The 21,775-nt window shown below is 58.1% G+C and overlaps 1 protein-coding gene across 3 annotated transcripts; it reads left to right on the forward strand.

Annotated features, from left to right (window-relative positions):
* Nucleotides 1-4,460: 4,460 nt before the first annotated feature.
* On the forward strand, nucleotides 4,461-21,382 carry GAREM2 (GRB2 associated regulator of MAPK1 subtype 2). 3 transcript variants are annotated; one of them, XM_030800072.1, is made up of 7 exons: nucleotides 4,480-4,698; nucleotides 7,719-7,859; nucleotides 14,687-14,817; nucleotides 15,967-17,010; nucleotides 17,912-18,081; nucleotides 18,948-19,032; nucleotides 19,432-21,382. In XM_030800072.1, exons 1-7 carry the CDS (start codon nucleotides 4,587-4,589, stop codon nucleotides 19,975-19,977), a joined length of 2,229 nt encoding a protein of 742 aa, XP_030655932.1. In that variant the 5' UTR covers nucleotides 4,480-4,586; the 3' UTR covers nucleotides 19,978-21,382. The 3 variants fall into 3 exon arrangements, with proteins under 3 accessions (XP_030655931.1, XP_030655932.1, XP_003270652.2); XM_030800071.1 differs by having other exon boundaries at nucleotides 4,461-4,698; nucleotides 18,948-21,382; XM_003270604.4 differs by lacking the exons at nucleotides 4,480-4,698; nucleotides 7,719-7,859 and adding an exon at nucleotides 12,423-14,213.
* The last annotated feature ends 393 nt before the right edge of the window (nucleotides 21,383-21,775 follow it).

Below are 21,775 nucleotides of genomic sequence, written 5' to 3' on the forward strand. Positions count from 1 at the left end.
GGGCCTCTGGTAGGGCTGTGACCCCTCCTTACTTTTTCCTCCCCTCCAGCTAGTAGGGCACCACCTTCTTTCCTTTTTTTATTTTTATTTATTTATTTTTATTTTTTTGAGACGGAGTCTTGCTCTGTCGCCCAGGCTGGAGTGCAGTGGCGCAATCTCGGATCACTGCAAGCTCCGCCTCCCGGGTTCACGCCATTCTCCTGCCTCAGCCTCTCCGAGTAGCTGGGACTACAGGCGCCCGCCACCACGCCTGGCTAATTTTTTGTATTTTTAGTAGAGATGGGGTTTCACCGTGGTCTTGGTCTCCTGACCTCGTGATCTGCCCGCCTCGGCCTCCCAAAGTGCTGGGATTACAAGCGTGAGCCACCGCGCCCGGCCTATTTTTATTTTTATTTTTATTTTTGAGACAGTGTCTTCCCCCGTCACCCAGCCTGGAGTGCAGTGGCATGATCATGGCTCACTGCAGCCTCAACCTCCTAGGCTCAGGTGATCCTCCTGCCTCCACCTCCCGAGTAGTTGGGACCACAGGAGCACACCACCATGCCTGGCTAGTTTTTGTATTTTTTGTAGAGACGGAGTTTCACTGTGTTGCCTGGCTAGTCTCAAACTCCTGGGCTCAAGTGATCTGCCCGCCTCAGCCTCCCAAAGTAGTGGGATTATCGGCGTGAGCCACTGTGCTGGGCCAGGCTCCACCTTCTACTTGTCACTGCCAGCGCTGTCAGAGTGGAGCCCACCGCAGAGGAGCTGGGATCCCCTTGGCTGGGCTCTTTCTTCTGTTCCTCCTCCCTCTCTTTCCCCCAGGTGACTCTCCTGGAGCGGAAGCACAGGCCCAGCCACACACAGCACCTAGGCCCCAGACTCTCCCACGGCCACACCCAGCCACACAGCCTGGCCTCTCTACCCAGCATCTTCCTCCCTCTTGGTGCCCTCTTGGCTCTCCTTCCTGCAGTCTCAGTCCAAGGAAAGATCTAAACATTTCTGCCTCCAAGAGAAGCTGAGTTCCTTCCTGCAGGGCTCCCGAGCCTCAGCAAATCAAGTGATGTATGCGTCTGGACACTTGTGTGAGGTCCCTGGAGACTTGACAACAGTTAAGAAGCCCTGGAAAGGCTCTGGAACATTCTGCAACAGTGAGGAGGTGGGTCTATTTAAGAAGCCCTGGAGAGGCTCTGGAACATTCTGCAACGGTGAGGAGGTGGGTTCATTTAGTTAGGTGAATCTGCCTGGTGTCTCACACCGGTATTGTCCCTAACTCAGCCGAAATCCAGGGTTATAGGTTTTGGGTGTGAAATAGGCAGGGTGCCTGGGGGAGAGAAGATCCGAACTGTGAACGAAAGCCTGGCTGGGACTGGAGCTCCTGGGAAGAGGAGGCTGGGGCTCCATGACACCTGGTGGGAGAGGAATTGCCAGCACTTGGTGACTAGTTTGGTATAAAGGTTAGGGAGAAGATTTCCAGGTTGGGAGACCAGGGTAAAGGAGATGTCCTCAGCTGGGATAGAAAATAAAAGGGGACCCAGTTCAAGTGTGACTGTGGAAATGGAAGTGGCTGTGAATGCTTTGTGGGGGCGAAGGGGTAGAGCTGGAAGTTGAGGTCGGGAGCTGAGGAGAGCCAGCCATGCTGAGTAAGAGAAGCCACTGTAGATGTGGTGTCTCTGTCCAGGGCGCAGGGAGAAGGTGACCACGTGGCTCAATGCCAGTTTACACCTGCTGTCTGGAGCCCGGGCTACCTGCGCCTGTTGTCCCAGCTGGGTGGGGAGGCGGTTAGTACCGGCTTCCCTCTTAAAAGTCTCCCAGTTAGGATGATACACGCTCACCCTAAAGAGAGACCCTACAGGGTAGGGGAAGAAAAGTGAATCTAAGGCAGCACCCTTCTCATTCACTTGCTTCTTCTGGCCTTTTCGCCCTCCTGTCTCAGACCTTCCATTCCCTTCTTTTCTTTTTTTTTGAGATGGAGTTTCGCTCTGTCACCCAGGCTGGAGTGTAGTGGCATGATCTCGGCTCACTGCCACCTCCACCTCCCAGATTCAAGCAATTCTCCTGCCTCAGCTTCCTGAGTAGCTGGGATTACAGATGTAGCTGGGATTGCAGACAAGCACCACCATGCCCGGCTAATTTTTCGCCTGGCTAATTTTTGTATTTTTAGTAGAGACAGGGTTTCACCATGTTGGCCAGGCTGGTCTCAAACTCCTGACCTCAAGTGATCCACCTGCCTTGGCCTCCCAAACTGTTGAGATTACAGGTGTGAGCCACCGCGCCCGGCCCATTCCCTTCTTAAGACTTCTATATTTTCACTGTATTTTCTTTTCTCTTCCTGCCAGGCTTCTCCTTCCCACTTCCCTGGGAAAGAACCCACCCCACCCCTACAGACTCAGGAGAGCCGAGTCCATCTGGGCCGCCTGAGTCACTGGGGTGAGCAGCTCCTCCCTGGCCGGGGTGAGCAGGCTGGGTTTGGGCCAGGCTGGGGAAGGGCCTCGGTCAAGTTGGCAGGCAGGGGTCCTGCCTTCTCGTCACAGCGCTGCCTCTTTCCTGCCGCGTGACCTTAAAGCAAAGCATTTCTGCTGTTGGAGTCTCAGTTTTTTCCTCTGCAGCAGATGAGGATTGAACCACTGATCTAAAACGTCTCTTCTCGCTGAGAAGTGGTGTTCCTCTCGTCGGCTGCCATTTCTCGTGGGGTTCAAGCCATAAGATGCCAGGTGTCAGTCACCTCAGAAGAGAGGGTTTGTTTGTATTTGGTGGGGTTCCTCCGGGGGTACCGAGGCTGAGGACTGGTGGATCGAGGCAGGTGGATCACTTGAGGTCAGGAGTTCGAGACCAGCCTGGCCAACATGGTGAAACCCTGTCTCTACTAAAAATACAAAAATTAGTCAGGCGAAAAATTAGCCAGGCATGGTGGTGCTTGTCTGTAATCCTAGCTACTCAGGAAGCTGAGGCAGAAGAATTGCTTGAACCTGGGAGGCGGAGGTTGCAGTAAGCCGAGATCGTGCCACTACACTCCTGTGAGGGAGCAGCCTAGGGACTAAGGCCCGCTGGCTCCGCGAGATCAGCCAGGCCCGCATCATCCCCCAATTACCTGCAGAGGGCGCCGCAGACACAGAGAGGGCAAGGCCAAGGCCGAGGCCATCTAAGCTTCTGGGAAGAGGGTCCCAAAGGGAGCCCCCGAGCTGGAGTCCAGAGGGCTTGGAAGGAAGAGGTGAGGACAGCAGAAAAGGAAACGCAAATTAAAAGAAGGGAACGAAGGCTGGACGCGGTGGCTCACGCCTGTAATCCCAGCACTTTGGGAGGCCGAGGCGGGCGGATCGCTTGAGGTCAGGAGTTCAAGACCAGCCTGGCCAACATGGTGAAACCCCGTCTCTACTAAAAATACAAAAAAATTAGCCAGGCGTGGTGGCGGGTGCCTGTCATCCCAGCTACTCCGGAGGCTGAGGCGGGAGGATCACTTGAGCCTGGGAGGTGGAGGTTGCAGTGAGCCGAGATCGCGCCACTGAACTCCAGGCTGGGCGACAGAGCGAGACCCAGTCTCAAAAAAAGAGAAGGAAAAGAGAGAAGGGATGGTGGCGGTGGGGGAGGAGGGCGGTTCTTGTAACGATCCGAGAGGGGACCGCAGCACAGGTTACGCCCTCGAACCTCGGCCTCCTCATCTACAGAATGGACGCAGTCCTCACCGCGTGCTGCGGAAGCGTTGGAGCGCCGGTTCACGGGACACAGGGCCATCGGCTAAGGGGGCGCTGGGAGCGTGGAAGGTGCTTTATGGTGAGGCGCTGTAGGGTGCTCTTGGGCAGTAGGGTTGGGTCAAATCTGGGTTGAAGTCCAACCTAGGTTGAAGTCCTGGCTGCCACCTGACCTCTGCGCCTCAGTTTGCTCATCAGTAAAATGGGGTTAAGGAGGCTGCCTCGCCCAGCTCCATGGAGCCGGAGGTGATGAAGGTCCTGGAAGAGCTGAATTCAGAACCGGAGCTTAGGCGGCGGACAGGGCGCGGGTGTGCGCGCCTGCACTAGGGGGAGCGGCCGGGCCCGGACACACCCGGCCAGAAGGAGGAGGCCGAGCCCGCGCCGACTCCGCAGATGCCGCTCGGGACTTCGTTGTCCCCCCAGGCGCCCGCTCTGGGGTCCTCCATCACCCGCCGTCACCTGGGCGCGTGGAAGCTGGCGGGAGGGGAGGCGGGGCTTGGCGGCGGCTGCGGCGGCGAGTGGGGGCCCGGGGAGCGGGAGCAGGGGCGGGCGGACGGAGCGCGGGGCTGGGGACCCGGGGACCCAGAAGGTGGCGCGGGGACGGGAATCCGAGGAGAGGGGGCCGGGGCGGGGCAGGGCGGACAGGGCTGGGGGCAGAGGTCCGGGGGTGGGTCGGGCGGTGAGTCCGGCCGGGGTGGACAGAGCAGGGGGCGGGGGTCCGGGAGGAGGGGGCGGGGCCCGGGGGCGGGGCCGGGGTCGGCGCCCCGCGGGGAGGCCGGCCACGTGACCCCCGCGGCCCGGCGGGGCTGCCAGGCGGCGAGCGCCGCGGCGGCCCCGGGAGGTGGCGGCGGGCGCGAGAGTCTGGGCCGCGCAGGACTGACCGTCGGGGCCCCGGGACGGCGGCCCCAGGGCGCCCATGTCATGGAGAAGCTGGCGGCCGGGCTGGCCGGCCTGCGCTGGAGCATGGGCGCCTTCCCGCTGGACCTCATCGTCAGCCGCTGCCGCCTGCCCACGCTCGCCTGCCTTGGGCCAGGTACCGGGGTCGCTGGAGATGGGGACCGGGATCCGCGGGGAAATGGTGGGCTCTCCAGCCAGGGCCAGAAGGATCGTGAGGAGGGTGCGGCACCCGCACCCTCCCAGCTCCCCGGCGTGGGCCCCGAGCGGTTCCTGGCGCGCCTCCCGGGAGACGCGGGGCCCACCCGCCAGGTCCGCCTCCTGGGCCCCGCGGACAAGCACAGGCACAGACACCGGGGACAGGGCCCGGGATAGAGTTTTCCCGCCCAGCTGGAGTCCGGAATGGGGCTGAGCCCCTGCTCCCGCCCCGTCGGTGCCCCCCTTTCCCCCGCTGCCCCTGGGCCCCCCGCCCCGGCCGCGCCCCCTTGGTCCCTTTGTCCCTGGCCTCTCACCTCTGTCTTCCCTCATCCGTGGGACCCGGAATCTGTCTTCCCCCTACCGCCACCACTAGTCCTGCTCCGCCCCTCTGGGGACCCTTCTTGCACCTCCTTTCGCTTCCCTAGGAGCAGCCTCGGTCCTGGGGCGGGCAGGCCACCTTTGGGAGAGGCCGGCGGGAGCCGGGTCTGCCGCCCGGCGTGACCCCCAAACCCCTGGCCCTACCCCGAATCTTGTCCCACTTCTTAATAGGACCTGGGGCCCCCAGCCGCTCAGCTGATGGAACCACGCATGGGGGCCCGAGAGGGTACGCCTGGAGGCTGCATGGAGCGAGAGGACCGTTTGGGGGGAGGGGGGTGCTGCTTGGTTGGGGGATGGGCGGTAGCCGGGGCTGGCAGCCAGGCCGGGGGTTTTGTGTGTGAGAAGAATAGGGGTTTGGCCCGCGTTGGCACACTCGCTTCCCTGAATGCTAATGGGGCCCGCGGCCGCAGGCTCCTCTCCTCCCCGCGGGGCCCGGCAGCCCCTCCTCCGTGGCGGCCAGGAGTGGGCACAGTGGGCGTCAGCTGTCCCGGGAGCAGGCTCATCGGGGAGCATCGGCGCCCCGGCCGTCGGGCAGGCCAGCGTCTAGTTCTCTGGCTCGTGGCCGAGTGGTCAGAGTTGGTACTGTGTCCTCCTGTGAATGGGGGTCGCTGCCCTGGGGTCTTCTGGCCACTTCCCACACGTCTTTTTTGGCATCTCCCCTTTCTGGGCAGCTTTTCTGAGCTCCTCGGTCTGGGTAGGGCCTCCTTTGGGCTCCCCTGCCACCTTGTGCCAACCCTGGCTTGTCTCCTACTGTGCACCCCATTATAATGGTCAGTCAGTTTATTGTCTTTCCACCTGGCTTTGGGCTACTTGAGACCTGGCATCCTTGCCCAATAAAGATTATGGATTGAATGAATGAATGAATGGGTGAGTGAATGAACAACTGGTGTGATGGCCCAGCTGTCTGTTGTGTGTGACGGTGTGTGGCTATGGCTGGGTCACCATCAGGGTGTGAATGTCTGGTCAGAATTGTATGGCTTGAAGGGTAGGTCCCTGTGCGCCTGTGCATTTGGGAGGGGCCCCTTGGCCGGAGACTGAGTTGTGTTGTTTGGGTGACAAGCATCGGTCACTGTGGGCTATTGTGGTTCAGCTGTTGGTGGTCATGAGCCATGGTTACTGGTGTGTGCCCATGTGGCTGTGAAGATGGGGCTGGGACCCAGGACAGCTCTCAGAGGAGGGAGCAGAGTTGGAGGAGAGCTTCTTGGGCCCCCAGAGGTGAGGAGGTGCAGGGGAAGGCTCAGACAACACCCCCAACACACACATAGTGGGGGCCAGGCCCTTTCTGCACATCTTGAACCACCCCCACCCTGCAACACACACACACACACACACACACACACACACACCCCACATGTACACACTTTATGGAGCCCCCAGCCATCAGAGTAAACCATTTCCCATTTGATGGGCAGAAATTTTGTAAGTTGTGCCTGAAGGAGAAAGGAAGGAGGTGCTCCCCACCCCCACCCTCCCCACCAGCTGCAGCCAGGACACAGCCCCTTCTGCCTCCTGGAAGCTGGGCTGCCCCTCCTGCTCCCCTGGAAACCGTTGCTGGGGTTGGAGCCTCCAGGCCCAGACCCCTCCCAACTCCCAACACCTCTGCCCCACAGCAGCTTCCCCCAGGCCCCAGGGCTGGGCCTCCCACTCCTGCCTTCTAAACCTGCTCTCTCAACCCCTCCAACCCTCAGCCATCACCCCTGCAACTGGGAGGATGAGGGGGTATGGGGAGGGGGTGTCAAGGAACTGTTTCTCTGAGATGGGGTTGGGGGTTCCTGGGGACTCCCCCCTCTCCTTCGAGGTCCCCTTGACAAGGCAGTGGGTGGCTTCTCTGAGATGGGGTTGGGGGTTCCTGGGGACTCCCCCCCTCCTTCGAGGTCCCCTGAACAAAGGCAGTGGGTGGAAAGGAAGGGCTGCCCTTGGGAGAGGCAGTAATCAGCTGCTCTAAGCCCTGTCATTCTCCTGACCTGAGCGACCCATGACTCTGGGGGAGCTCTCACAGCTGGGACCTTATAAGGGACAGTCCCGTCTGGGCCCTCTCCACTGCCCCAGTAAGGCCCTTCTTGCAGGGCCTAGGCCCTGACTGGGAGGCAGAAGCACAGTTCCAGCATCTCCTGCTCAATAAAGTCTCCATTCGCCACCCCACCCCCAGCTGGAGCCTGCTGCTGCCCTCTGGGTCCCCAGACATGCTCCAGTCAGTGCCTCAAACTTGCCTAGACTCTGGTACATCTCTGCCCACCTCCCCAGGGGCCTAAGGGCTCCTGGAGGGCAGGGGCTGGTCTGGGCTCATCCATGGGGAGCTCCTTGCCCCAGCTCAGAGCCAGGGACAGCAGGCATTCCAGCCACTGATGAATGAGGGGCCCCGTCGGGAGTCACAGCCTGAGAGGCTCACAGCCAGCCCCACAGCCCCAGGCCCCAGCTGGCAGCCCGCCTGTCCCTTGAGCTTTGCTGACCTGGACAGGGATTGTGAGGAGCTGTCCCTCAGGGGTGTGGTCTTGGTGAGGATGTCACCCTGTCTGTTCTTTCTGCCTCTTTTAATGTCCTGTCTTCCTTCCCCTCGTCCTCTGTCCTCCTCCCCCTTCCCAGGGGAGTACGCTGAGGGCGTCAGTGAGCGAGACATCCTGCTCATCCACTCCTGCCGGCAGTGGACAACGGTGACAGCTCATACCCTGGAGGAGGGCCACTATGTCATCGGGCCCAAGATCGACATCCCCCTGCAGTACCCAGGTGTGTCCAGCCAGGGCATATGTCATAAAGCCTGGTGGGGGGGTTTAGGCAGGAGGGACTGGGGCCAGGGATAGGGGGAATGCTGGGACTAGCGAGGCAGTGAGTAGGGTTAGGGTTGGAGTCAGAGCCCAGAAGTTTTCATTCTGTTCTGTGAAGCTCTGGGTTTCTGGAGAGGTGGCTCACAGGTTTTTTGATTCACATTTTATTTTAAAGTAGATTTGAAACTAATGATTAAAAAATACTCACACTCTTAAATTACTACAAATCAGAGCTTAACCCTAATCAGAGGCCTTCAGGGTATACCTTCAGCTGCCACGCTTAGCCATTTTTGTGCAGACCCTCCAAGAGAACATGTCCTGCCAGGACCTTTTCTTTTTTGTTGTTGTTTTTTTGTTTTTTTTTTTTGAGACAGAGTCTTGCCCTGTCACCCAAGCTGGAGTGCAGTGGCGCGATCTCGGCTCACTGCAAGCTCCACTCGCTGCGTTCACGCCATTCTCCTGCCTCAGCCTCCCGAGTAGCTGGGAATACAGGCGCCCGCCACCATGCCCGGCTAATTTTTTATATATTTAGTAGAGATGGGGTTTCACCATGTTAGCCAGGATGGTCTCAATCTCCTGACCTCGTGATCCACCCACCTCGGCCTCCCAAAGTGCTGGGATTACAGGCATGAGCCACGACGCCCGGCCTCTGCCAGGACCTTTTCTGTACCGTGCAACCAAACACTGCAGAAACCGGCAAATGCCCAAGCTGGTTACATGGCTGCACCTCTCCGCGCTGAGCCTGTTTTTCCCAATTTTTGCGTTAAACCTATTGTTTCCATTGGTTGACTTTATAAGTGAATATTAAAAATTTTAGACTTTTAAAGATTATGCTAATGGACTACCTTTATTAGTTTTATATGTGATGTTGACATATAATAAGATTTTGTTTGAAGAAAGGATTCTGTTACCAAAACAGAGTACAGCCCCTTCATTTTACAGATGATGAAATGGAGGGCTTAGGGGAGGAGGTGACTTGCCCCATGTCACACAGCTAGGAAATGAAGAGCCTGGCCAGATCCAGGTATCTCAACTGAGGGCTGGTGTCCGCTGCACCACACCAGGAGCGTGTGGTTGCTGTCCCCTGTGTGGGAGGGATTGGAGTCTGGTGGCACCATCCCAGAGACGTTCCCGTGCGAGCCCCAGATCCCACAGCTGCCATGTGTTAAGCATGTGCTGCATCCTATATGCTGGGCCGAACATTTTTGCCATTTCATCCTCATGGCAACCTGATGAGAAAGTCTTATCAACTCCATTTAACTCACCAGGAAACTGAGGCTCCAGGAGTTTCAGTGGCTTGCCCAGTGCCGTGTTTTTTATTTTATTTTTTTGTTTTTAGAGATGGTCTCCTTATGTTGCCCAGGATGGTCTCAAACTCCTGGTCTCAATGAAGCCTCCTGCCTCAGCCTCCCAGAGTGCTGGGATTATAGGTGTGAGTCACTGCGCCAAGCCCAGTTCTGTGTGTGTGTGTGGTGTGTGTGGGTGTGTGTGTGTGTGTGTGTGTGTTTTCTGTTGCTCAGGCTGGAGTGGAGAGGCGCCATCTTGGCTCACTGCCTCCGAGGTTCAAGGGATTCTCCTGCCTCAGCCTACCAAGTAGCTGGGATTACAGGTGCCTGCCACCACGCTCGGCTAATTTTTGTGTTTTTAGTAGAGACAGGGTTTCACCATGTTGGCCAAGCTGGTCTCAAACTCCTGACCTCAAGTGATCCGGCCGCCTTGGCCTCCCAAAGTGCTGGAATTACAGGCGTGAGCCACCAAACCCAGCTCAGTTCTGTGTTTTTAACTGCTGTGCCCAGCTGCTCCTGACCACCCCCTCGCTAAGGCTGGGAAGCCTTTGAGCTGGGAAGGCCCCATTGCTTCCTCACAGGTACCCCTGCCTCCTCTGGCCCTGGGTCTCCCTGAGCCAGGAGGACAGGACTGAGCCCTTTACAGAGCTTCTGTCTTTTACAACCTGTGAAGTTGGTACCTGTGTACTCCACCCCCCAACCCCTTAAAAGATGTGGAAACTCACTCAGATTTCTTTCTGACCTGGGGTTCTATCTTGGGCTTGGAGCCCACTGGGGGCCTGCTCAAGCTAGAAATTTCCCAGCTTGGTTCAGGGCGAGGTCCCAGGTCTTCTTGGGATAAAAAACAGCAAAGGTTGCCTGAGCAGTGGCTCTTATTGTAATCCTAGTGCTTTGCTGAGAAGGAGGATCCTTTGAGGCCAGGAGTTCCAGGCCAGCCTGGGCAACATAGCGAGAACAAACAAAAACAAAAACAAACAAAAAACCCCCCCAACAACAAATAAATTAGCTAGGCGTGGTGGCGCAGGCCTGTAGTCTGGCTACTGGGGAGGCTGAAGCCAGGTGGGGGGATCCCTTTACTCCAGGAGGTTGAGGCTACAGTGAGTTATGATGGTACCCCTACATTCCAGCCTGGGAGACAGAGCAAGATGGTGTTTCTAAAATAAAAAGAAAAAGAAAGGTTGGGAAAATCTCTCACTGAAAAAAACGTGATTTTAGGGACTTCATTTTGGTTGTGTCATTAAAACTCTGGTAACCCAAGGCACAGTGTCCCAGGGAACCGTGGGCTCCTAGCTCTTCCTCCCATCTCTCTGGCGCCCCTGCGTACGTGTGTACGGTGGTGGTCTTGCGGGGGTGGTGGTCTTGGTGGGGCGCGGCCCCAGCTACTGTCCGCCCGCACGGGGGAGGGGAGGCGGAGGCGGAGGCGGAGGCCCCTAGGAGGGCGAAGGCCAGCGGGTTAACGAGGAGGCGCCGAGTGCACGGCTGGGCTCCACGCTGATTTCTCCTAATGAATTAATAATGGCGCTCGGCGGGCGGGGGGTGGCCGGCTGCGGACCGCGGAGAGAGCCGCGGGGAAGGCCGGGGAGGGAGGAGGACGGCGACTCGCGCGGGGTGGGGCTGAGGGCACTGCTGGGTGACTCGGTCTCCAGGCTGCGGCGCTCTGCTCCGGGAGTCAGGGAGAGCTGGCCTGTCCCCGTACTGTCCCCGCTCCCAGCCCCCGCCTCCAGCCCTGAGGGAGGGGCCCGGCGTCTTCCCTGAGCGTGGTGCCACTTCCCCAGTGTTGGCCTTGTTTCCTGCTCAGCATTTGGCAGATGCGCCTCTGGCCCAACTAGGATGTTTCCATTTTACAGATGGGAAATCCGAAGCCCAGAGAGATTAAATAATTTGCCCAAGGTCACACAGCTGGCTAGTGGCAGGGTGGGATTCAGCCAGATATGTCGCACTCCAAAGCCTGAGCTTTTACTCACGTTCTTTACTGAGTGTGTGCTGTGGGGCAGGCGTGGAGAAGGGTGGTCAGCAATCCCCTGCCACAGCCCTCAAGTGCTTGGGGCTGGAAGGGAGGAGCGAGGCAGCCATGTGCTCTGCCGGCAAGGACAAGGAGGAGGGGCAGGTCAGGATGGAGCAGGTCCTTAGAGCCGTGGGGGACCTCAGGTCCCATATAGGGGGAGGCAGGAGAGGAAGCCGCCCCTGGGCTGGCGGGGAGGAAAAGGCTTCCAGGGTCCGGAGCATCACTCCCTGGAGGGCTCCCTTCCTTCCTCCCGCAGTAATGACCGACGCTGGGCTTCAGGCTGCCGCGGAGGGGGATGGTGCTGGATGCCATGGTTACATCGATCTTCCCTGCCACATCCTCCCCCAGCTCCAGCCCTGACTTGGCTCCAAGTCACCCCACAGGGGGCAGTGGGCATTGCTCCCTGCCTGGCTACTTGTGGTTGGGGCAGGGGCGGGGGTAGGGGGTTGTGTGTGGACTTGGGGGAGGAGGCTGGGGTGAGGGGAGGGGGGCTACTCAGTGCCTGCAGTTCCTGCTTCCCAAGTCCTAGACCCCTGCATCTTGCCTGCCCCCCTCCACATTTTTCCGCTGTTGCCCTCTAGGGCTGTGGCACTTCAGAGGCCTCTTCCCAGGAGGGTCCCAGGACAGGGAGGGCAGGCCTGGGGGCTGCCCCGCCAGCGTTCTCCTAGCCATTTCCCCTTGTTCTGGGCTCTCATTTCTCTCCCTGCTCGGTGATGATGCTTCAGGCCCTGCCTCTGCTTCTCCTACCCTGCACCGTGGGTATCTTCATCTGGGTCTCTCTGGGTTTGGGGGTCTCCAGGAACCCCCAGCACTGCATACACAATTGTGTGTGTGTTCATGCTAGGAGCACAGTGTGGGCATTTTTCTGGGATGAACATCCCCAAAGGGTCAAGCCCCCTGCTCTTCCTCTTCCCTGAGCCATGTCACTTGCCTCACAGCCGAGGCTGCCACCTGTGGGCTGGTGACCTTCAGTCTATTTCACTGGCCAGATGTCCCCAAGTTCTGCATATACACTGGTGGCAACCACCCTGGGAGCACCACCTGAAGGCCCCTTCCTTGACCTCTCCAGGGTCTGCCTCGGCCCCACAACATGTTCCTTTTGGGTTCCCAGTTTTGGTTAACAGCTCTGCCATCTCCTTTTCTTTTCTTTTTTGAGACAGAGTCTCGCTCCATTGCCCAGGCTGGAGTGCAGTGGTGTGATCTCAGCTCACTGCAACCTCTGCCTTCCAGGTTCAAGCAATTCTCCTGCCTCAGCCTCCCAAGTAGCTGGGACTACAGGTGTGTGCCACCACACCCAGATAGTTTTTGTATTTTTAGTAGAGATGGGGTTTCACCACGTTGGCCAGGCTCGTCTCGAACTGCTGACCTCAAGTGATCTGCCCACCTTGGCCTCCCAAAGTGCTGGGTTACAAGCGTGAGCCACTGTGCCTGGCCTGCCATCTCCATTTCTGACCAGGATGGTGGCCTGAGTACATCATCCTGAGTCCCTTCCTTCCCCACCTCCCCCTTATTCTGTCACCCAAGCTTGCTGGGTCTCCCTTCCCAGTATCTCTTGGTCTGTTTCTGCTATTCCCTAGCTCTTCTCCAGAACCCCTTACTGGTTTGTTTACCTGACTGGTCTCCTGGTTATTTTAATAGAGCTGAACCTGGATCATGGTTTTTCTTTGCTCCAAACACTCCAGTGGGTCTCATGTTGTACAGAATAAAGTTTTACTGCTTTAGCAAGGCATTCAGAGCCTTTCAAATCCCAGTTGCTGTCTGCATCCCCTCCTATCCTCCCTCTCCCTAAGTCCTTCCCTGCAGGCACACACCATCTGGGGCAGGTGGTCTGATTTTGTGTCTCTGTGTCTTTGTTTACGCTGTTTCTTCCACAGGGAATGCCTATTCTGTGAATTCCCTTTCATTCTTAAGGTGCAGCTCAGTGATCCTCTCAGATGCCGCCAGGCAGGTTTCTCCTACCCAGCTGTCTTGTAACTCTTTTGTCACAAGTCTGTTGTAGCACTTATCACATCCTGCCACCATTGGGTACTCATCGTCTCACCCATTATGTTGGATTTCTTTAAGGGCAGATTGTATTTGACACAGATTTGTACCCTCTGTGTGGCCTACCATAGTGTCTGACACATAGTGAGTACTCCATCAATATCTGTGCAATAATGAAATGAATGAACTGTGACAGAAGCAACTACCAAGGGGGCTTCAGAAGGTAAAGAAGGCCTAGCACGGTGGCTCGCACCTGTAATCCCAGCACTTTGGGAGGCCATAGCAGGAGGATCGCTTGAGCCCAGGAGTTTGAGACCAGCCTGGGCAATGTCATGAGACCTCATCTCTAATAAAAATAAAAAATTAGCCAGGCATGGTGGCACATGCCTGTGGTCCCAGGTACTTGAGAGGCTGAGGCAGGAGGATCCCTTGAGCCCAGGAGGTTGGAGCTGCAGTGAGTTGTGATCATGCCACTGTACTCCAGCCTGGGCGACAGCAAGACCCTGTCTCAAGAAAAAAAAAAAAACACCCAGAGGCTAAAGAGTCACCTTGTCTTCTCTTGACTTGTTCCCTCACCTATTCATGGCTCTCTTCCTACTGTATAAAGCCTGAGAAGAGGCCATCCATCAGATGCCAGGGCGGCTCAGAGCTTGTTTTGTGTTTTGTGCTCATGTGAGTATGCATATAACAGGTGTGTGGCCAGTGAGGTGAGAGAGCTTACACAGGGATGTCAGCTTCACAGACTGGCAATCACTTCCGTAAAGTCTGTGTCTCCTAGGGGCATGTGCTGAGCTTGGCAAAGCACACAGCCCCAGACTGCAGGTTGGGAAGGCCTCCTCTCAGGGAGGTGGCTTTGCTGGGTTCAGATCAGAGCCTCTGGGAGAGTAGGATTGGATATCAGGCCAGGGCAGGGTGTGGGAACAGAGCTGGGGTCAGAGTGGCTCTCCCAGGGCCTTCAATGGCTGGGCCGGGCCCTGGATGGCCCAGTGCCACCTCCATGCGGATCAGCAGCCCAGGGCAATGCACAGGATGCCAGATCCAGGTAGGGCCCACGATCATCTGTCCCCACCTCCTCAGATGAGGACCCAGAGGCCCAGAGAGGGAAAGGAACTTGTCACGGCAAGTCAGAGGTCAGGCTGGGACCGAGCAAGGAGCCAGCATCCCAGTGCCACACCGAGTTGATCAGAGGCCAGCTCTGTGTCCACATGTTTGGGGCTATTTGCAGTTGGGTTTCTCTGGGCAGGCAACCGCTAGCCTCACTGCATACCCACAGGCTCTCTATGGGGTGAGGGCTGGGCTATAGTTGCTAGGGATCGGGGCCCACCTTGCTGAGGTTGGAGCCAGATGACCAGCCCCCTTCAGCCCATGCCAGTGGAAACCTGCCCTTTGGCCCTCCTGAGTTCCTGAGGGGCTGGCCGAGATTATGGTAGCAAGTGACCACGAAGGCTCTTGGGATGCAGGCTAGACTCACAGCAGGGAGGCCCACTCCAGCCACTTTTGTCACCCACTATGCAGGGAAGTTCAAGCTCCTGGAACAGGCCCGGGATGTGCGGGAGCCAGTGAGGTACTTCAGCAGTGTGGAGGAGGTGGCCAGTGTCTTCCCTGACCGCATCTTTGTGATGGAAGCCATCACCTTCAGCGTCAAGGTCAGTCACTCCCTCACCAGGTGTGGTGTCCCCACACTACTCCTTGCCTCAGGGGCAACCCTGACCCTGGTTGGAAGATTGCCCTCAGGATCCAAGAAGGAGAGTGGCTCCTGGGGACCCCTTAGGGGCCTTTGGCACAATCAAGCCATGTCAGAAGGGTGGGGAATAGGACCCACTGGGCTGAAGGACTTCCTGTGAAAGGTAGTGGAGCAGGAGGGGGTGTCTGGAAGGGTCATGTTCTGACTTGGAGACCTTTCAGGGCAACCTGTCCCTAGCTGCCCCAGCACCCACTTGTAGAGGCAGTGGTTGCGGTGAGCAGGCAGTGTAAATAGACCCCTGCTGTGGGGTGGGAGCAGTGGCTCATGCCTGTAATCCCAACACTTTGGGAGGCTGAGGAGGGAGGATCGATTGAGGCCAGGAGTTTGAGACCAGCCTGGGCAACATGGAGAGACCCTGTCTCTACAAAAAATGTTAAAAAATTAGCTGGGCATAGTGGTGCGCATCTATAGTCCTAGCTACTTGCGAGGCTGAGGCAGGAGGACTGTTGCTAGGAGTTTGAGGCTGCACTGAGCCGCTGCACTGAGCCACTGAGCTGTGAATGTGCCACTGCCCTCCAGCCTGGGCGACAGAGCAAGACCCTGTCTCAAAAACAAAAAAAAACAACTAAAAACAGTCCCTGCTGTGTACGGATAGTGCTGTTCTGTTTACAAACCCTTTTCTTATCCATCAATTCATTTCTCTTCACTTAGCCTTGTTGGATAGGTAGGGCATTATGATCGCCCAGATGGTAAAGACAATGATGATAAAAGTCGCCATTTACTGAATACTTTAAAATATGTTGCTGATCCAAGTAGTGGGGAAGAAAAGAAAAATATGTCACTGCACATACAGTCTTTTTAATCCTACAGCAGTTCTTCGAAGTAAGAGTTATCAGATATGGTCGCTAAGGCGTGGAGGGGCAACTCATTTAAGGTGGCACAGCTGCTAGTGGTCTCTCCAGGATGAACGTGGATCTCCCGGCCTACCATCTGGTCCGAGCCCCGGGAGGGCGGAAGAGGAAGGCTGTTTTCCCTTCCAGTCTCTGGGAGCTGGCCGTGTGGCTTTCCCTGGGACCTGGCTAAGGCCCTGCCCTGTCTCTGGGATCCCCAGGTGGTGTCGGGCGAGTTCAGCGAGGACAGTGAGGTGTACAACTTCACGCTGCATGCGGGCGACGAGCTCACTCTTATGGGCCAGGCGGAGATCCTGTGCGCCAAGACCACCAAGGAGCGCTCGCGCTTCACCACCCTCCTGCGAAAGCTGGGCCGAGCGGGGGCGCTGGCCGGGGTGGGCGGCGGCGGCCCGGCGAGCGCGGGGGCCGCGGGAGGCAGCGGCGGCGGGGGCGCCAGGCCGGTCAAAGGCAAGATGCCCTGCCTCATCTGCATGAACCATCGCACCAACGAGAGCCTGAGCCTGCCCTTCCAGTGCCAGGGCCGCTTCAGCACTCGCAGCCCGCTGGAGCTGCAGATGCAGGAGGGCGAGCACACGGTGCGCGCCATCATCGAGCGCGTGCGGCTGCCGGTGAACGTGCTGGTGCCCAGCCGGCCGCCGCGCAACCCCTACGACCTGCACCCGGTGCGGGAGGGTCACTGCTACAAGCTGGTTAGCATCATCTCCAAGACGGTGGTGCTGGGGCTGGCGCTGCGCCGCGAGGGCCCGGCGCCGCTGCACTTCCTGCTGCTCACGGACACGCCGCGCTTCGCGCTGCCGCAGGGCCTGCTGGCCGGGGACCCGCGCGTCGAACGCCTGGTGCGCGACAGCGCCTCCTACTGCCGCGAGCGCTTCGACCCCGACGAGTACTCCACGGCCGTGCGCGAGGCGCCAGCCGAGCTCGCTGAAGACTGCGCCAGCCCGCGCCGCGCTCGCCTCTGCCTGCCCGCGCCGCGCGCCCCCGGTCTCGCCCGCGCCCCCGGCCCGCTGGCGCCGGCTCCCGCCGGCGAGGGCGACCAGGAATACGTGAGCCCCGACTGGGCAGCCGCGCCCGAGCCCGCCGCGCCGCCCGCCGAGATCCCCTACGAGGAGCTGTGGACGCACCAGGGGCCCGAGGGCCTCGCCCGGCCGCCTCCAGGGCCCGACCTTATCTCCTTCGGGGCCGCGGGACCGCCGCGTCGGGAGCCGGAAGCGCCGCCGCCTCCAGTCCCTCCCAAATCCGAGGCGGTGAGTGAGCGCGCTGGGGCCCAAAGCCCGTTCTCCTGGGCGCCGGCCCCGGAGTACGTGGCAGACGAGGTGTCTTCCTCGGCGGGGTGGGGAAGGGGAGATGGAAAAGGCAGAGACATGCCAGGCAAGAGCATTTGTAGTAAGGGGCACTGGGGCGGGCGGTGACGGGGGAGCTGTGGGACAGAGATGCTTGTAGGTCCCTAGCCTCAGAGGATTTGCGAGGAGCCCCAAAACACTGTTACCCAGAAGGTACCACAGAACAGGGGTCCTTTAAGTTGTTCCGTGAAAAGAAGGTTCCTTGGCGAAGTAAGCTTAGAAATGCTGTGAATGATTCCCAGCCCTTTTTCCCCTCCTCCTCATGTTGGAGTCACAGAGCATGGGTATATTAAAGGCTCTGAGAAGTCCTGCACTAAGGAATCCTGGTTATCAGAACATTTTCTCCCTGCCCATAACACCCGTCAGCATCCCATGGAGTCCTCTTTGGGGTACACGACCTGTAGGGAGGGATGCAGGTGGCAGACGCTTCCTTCCCTCTGTCCCCTCGGCCTTCCTTTGTCCTCTGCTTTCTCTCCTTTTCCTTGAGGAGGGAGCACGTCTGCTTAACCTGTTTTGATCTACCTTTGTGTTCTTTTTCTTAACATCCATAAAGGATTTCCAAGGAACAGGAAGGAGGCTGTGCGTGCGTTGGGACAGAGTGCGGGTGCGTGAGATAGGCAGGGAAGGCTAGGAAGGGTGGGGCGGCTGGCTGACTGGATGAGCAGTTGGGGTGCAAGGCAGCCTATTGGCAAAGTGGGGCAAGTATCAGGCCCAGACAGCCCCCTTGCCCAGCTGCTTGGGAAGGGGAAGATAAGGAGTGCCAGCTGTTTGGAGTCGAGGTGGAGTCACCGCCCTCTGCTTGTAGGTGAAGGAGGAGTGCCGCCTGCTCAATGCCCCTCCAGTGCCTCCCCGGGGTGGCAATGGCAGCGGCCGGCTCTCCAGCAGCCCCCCGGTTCCCCCTCGCTTCCCCAAACTGCAGCCGGTACATTCCCCCAGCTCCAGCCTCTCCTACTACTCCTCTGGCCTCCAGGATGGGTGAGTCCCTGCCTTCCCTTGGTCCTGAGTTCTAAGGTAGATCGAGGCAGGGAAGGGTGAGGAGGGGGGACTACAGTGCTGAGGAAGAGGAAGTCTTGAGGCCTGGGAGGTTCCCGAGGGTGCAGGTCCCTGTGCAGTGGCTGAGGGAGGGGCACTGCTGTCTGAGTGTCTTGGGGCCTGGGGCCCAGTGGCCTGTTCTGCCCACTTCAGCTTCTTTCTTAAATGTTGAGGAACGGATGGGAGCATTGCCCTGGTCCCCTCAAGGTGGGGACTTTGCTGCAGGATAGAGAGAAGAGAGCTCCTTGCTGTTTTGAAATTTTTATTAAGTTCAGGCCGGGCGCGGTGGCTGATGCCTGTAATCCCAGCACTTTGGGAGGCCGAGTTGGGTGAATCACTTGAGGTCAGGAGTTCAAGACCAGCCTGGCTAACATGGTGAAACTCCATGTCTTCTAAAATACAAACATTAGCTGGGCGTCACGGCACGTGCCTGTAATCCGAGCTACTCGGGAGGCTGAAGCAGGAGAATCGCTTGAACCCAGGAGCTGGAGGTTGCAGTGAGTCAAGATTGCGCCACTGCACTCCAGCCTGGGCAACAGAGCAAGAACTCCATCTCAAAAGAAAAAAAACAGAAGACATTTTTATTAAGTTCAGTTTCGTTTCGTTTTTTCCCTATGGTTTCTGACCTGGGCTGGGGTCAGAAGGAACCCAGGAAGAACAGGGCCGTTCCGGAGGGTCTCGGGCTGGGGCTGGGGTGCAGGCGCATGTTGCTGAGGTCATAGTGGTGCTTGGCTGCATTGCATGTGTGACCCTGTCATGTTCCCTCTCGCTCAGCCTCACCTGTCCTATATGTCTGTCTCTGTCCACAGGGCGGGTTCCCGCAGTGGCAGTGGCTCCCCATCACCGGACACGTACTCCCTCTATTGCTACCCATGCACCTGGGGAGACTGCAAGGTGGGCGAGTCCTCTAGCCGCCCAGCACCCGGTCCCCTACCCTCAACCACACAGCCCAGCCAGGCCTCCCGGGCCCTCACAGAGCCTCTGAGCGGTCGAGCCGCCTCCCTTCTGGGGGCTGACACCCCTGTTAAGACCTACCACAGCTGTCCTCCTCTATTCAAGCCCTCACACCCCCAGAAGCGCTTTGCTCCGTTTGGAGCTCTCAACCCTTTTTCCGGGCCTGCCTACCCCTCAGGCCCTTCAGCGGCCTCCTCTTCTGGGCCCACAACCACCTCGGGTCCTGTGGCTACCTCTGGCCCTGCGTATTCCCCAGGCCCAGCCTCGCCAGGCCAGGCCTATTCAGCTGCTCCCCCCTCTTCCTGCGCCCCCTCCTCCTCCTCTTCTTCTGAATGGCAGGAACCAGCCCTGGAGCCCTTCGATCCCTTTGAGCTGGGGCAGGGCAGTTCTCCAGAGCCTGAGCTGCTGCGTTCTCAGGAGCCCAGAGCAGTGGGGACACCTGGGCCTGGACCCCACCTTTCACCACTTGGCCCCCACAAGGCCTTTGAGCCTGAAGGTTTGGTGCTGCGCCAGGTCCCCACCCCGCTGTCACCAGCTGCTCTGCAGGGACCTGAGGCAGGAGGAGCACGACTTTTTCTAACCCAAGGGTGCCTGGAAGGGCCTCCTGCCAGTCCCCGGGATGGAGCTGCAGGCTTTGGAGTCCGGGATGCCTCCTCCTGGCAGCCCCCTGCTGACCTGTCTGCACTCTCCCTGGAGGAGGTCTCTCGCAGTCTGCGTTTCATCGGGCTCTCAGAGGATGTGGTGAGCTTCTTTGCCCGAGAACGCATCGATGGTAGCATCTTTGTGCAGCTCAGTGAGGACATCCTGGCAGATGACTTCCACCTCACCAAGCTGCAGGTCAAGAAGATCATGCAGTTCATCAAAGGCTGGAGGCCCAAGATCTGAACTGCCCAGCTGGAGCTGCACAGCTGGAATGCTGGCATGGGGGCCCCAGGGACAGCACTCCGGAGGAGCAGGTGCTGCCTGCAGGAAGGATCTATGTCGAGACTGAGGCTGCTCAGCAGCCACTGGGTGGATCCAGGGGAGATGCATGTGGAAATGTGGTCCTCTGGGGTCAGACCCCTGCACGGGACATCTTGCCTTTGAGTGTGCAGAATACATGGGGATAGGGCTGGGGGCACCACTGTGTACCTGGGCTCAGTAAGGCATTTGCCATGATTCCCACAACGGGGTCAAAAGCTGGCCTTCAGGGTGACCTAACACCTCCTCATGCCCTGCTATAGACCTTCACAAACGACTTCCACTGCTCAAGCCTGTAGGCTCTGTTTAGAGACAAGAAGATGGCCGGTAATTTAAGCACAAATTTCCCAAGTGCCCACTCTCCTTTGTGCTCTGTGGGCTTTTGGCCTAAAGCTGCCCCAGAGTGAGGGTGTAGATGTCTGTGTCTCTGAGATGCCTTTCCTTTACTCCTCTGCTCCACTGCGGTTGAGGGGGCCTGGCCCTGCATACAGGTGAGTCGTGTACAAGCCTAAGCCATGGCACCTCAGAGGCTCCACCTGTGGGTCCTGGTTCATGGGTAACAACTTTGGAAGAGCACAGCTCTGCTATTGACCCAACCCACTTATCTAGTTAGGAAGCCAGACACTGTCCAGATGACTCTAGCACCCTGGCTTCTGCTCTGACTTTACTGCAACTAGTCATCCATCTGTCAGGTGGGGTTCAGTCTCAGAATACTGATTCCGTGGAAGAGCAGGTCGATTTAGGTCAGCTTCTCCTTGATTCTAGAAGCAAGTGGTAGTCAACCACCCCCAATTCCGCCAATCTCTTGCCCCCATCATTTGTCTCGGACAATACTTGCTGTTTTTCCCTGGTTTTCTGTCACTGGCACAGGAGGGTACAGTTGGGAGAGCGCGGTCCTGGAGCTCAGTCCTGCACCTGTTCACGTGCTTCAGAGCAGGTCTTTGTGCCCTTGAATCTCAAACATGGGGATCTGCTTGGTACCCAAAGCTCTGGTCATTGTGTCCAACCACACACCCCACCCCACCCCACCCCTGTGCCCTCCATCTCACCCAGAACCACAGGGTGCCCACTAGTGTCAGGGCCCAAGGTGCCAGCCTTCTCTTCTGCCTTACCTAGTCTACCTATTTATGTCCTCCGCTTTTTATCTTAAGAGTAGCTAGGCCATGCTGGTGCCCATACTCCAAGCAGGCTGCCTCAGCTCAGAGGAGTGGTCAGAGTAGAGCACAGAACCTGCGACGTGGGGACATTTGGTTTTCTTGCAGATCATTTAATGAATCCTCAAGGACTAATGAAATAAATGCTAGACTGCTGAAGACTAGTACAAGTGGCATTCTGGGTGCCAGCTGCTTTCTTCTTTTGAAAACAAGGCGATGGGGACCCATGGGCACAGTGTATATGCCTTCAGGCAGGAGAGGACTGATGGAGGAATGATGTGTGTGTGGCCATTCCCATGTCTGTGGAGGTGGCTGGTGGCAGCCTTCATTCCCTTCTGCAAGGCCCTCGCCAGCCCCTCCCTACCCTTTAAGAACCCCCACCCCAGCTTCCACTAGTTTCAACATAATTCACAACTACCTGGTGTTACTGAAGGGAAAGACCCAGGCTCAAAGCTGAATGCCACCAGCCAGGGCCCAAGCTTAGCTTCCTGCATTGGCAGAATGCCGGCTTCAGGCTCTCTCAGACTAAATTTGGAAACCTGTTAATGGCTTTGGTGCAAGGGATCAGC

This window comes from Nomascus leucogenys, chromosome 19 (assembly GCF_006542625.1).
Source record: "Nomascus leucogenys isolate Asia chromosome 19, Asia_NLE_v1, whole genome shotgun sequence".
Taxonomy (NCBI): domain Eukaryota; kingdom Metazoa; phylum Chordata; class Mammalia; order Primates; family Hylobatidae; genus Nomascus; species Nomascus leucogenys.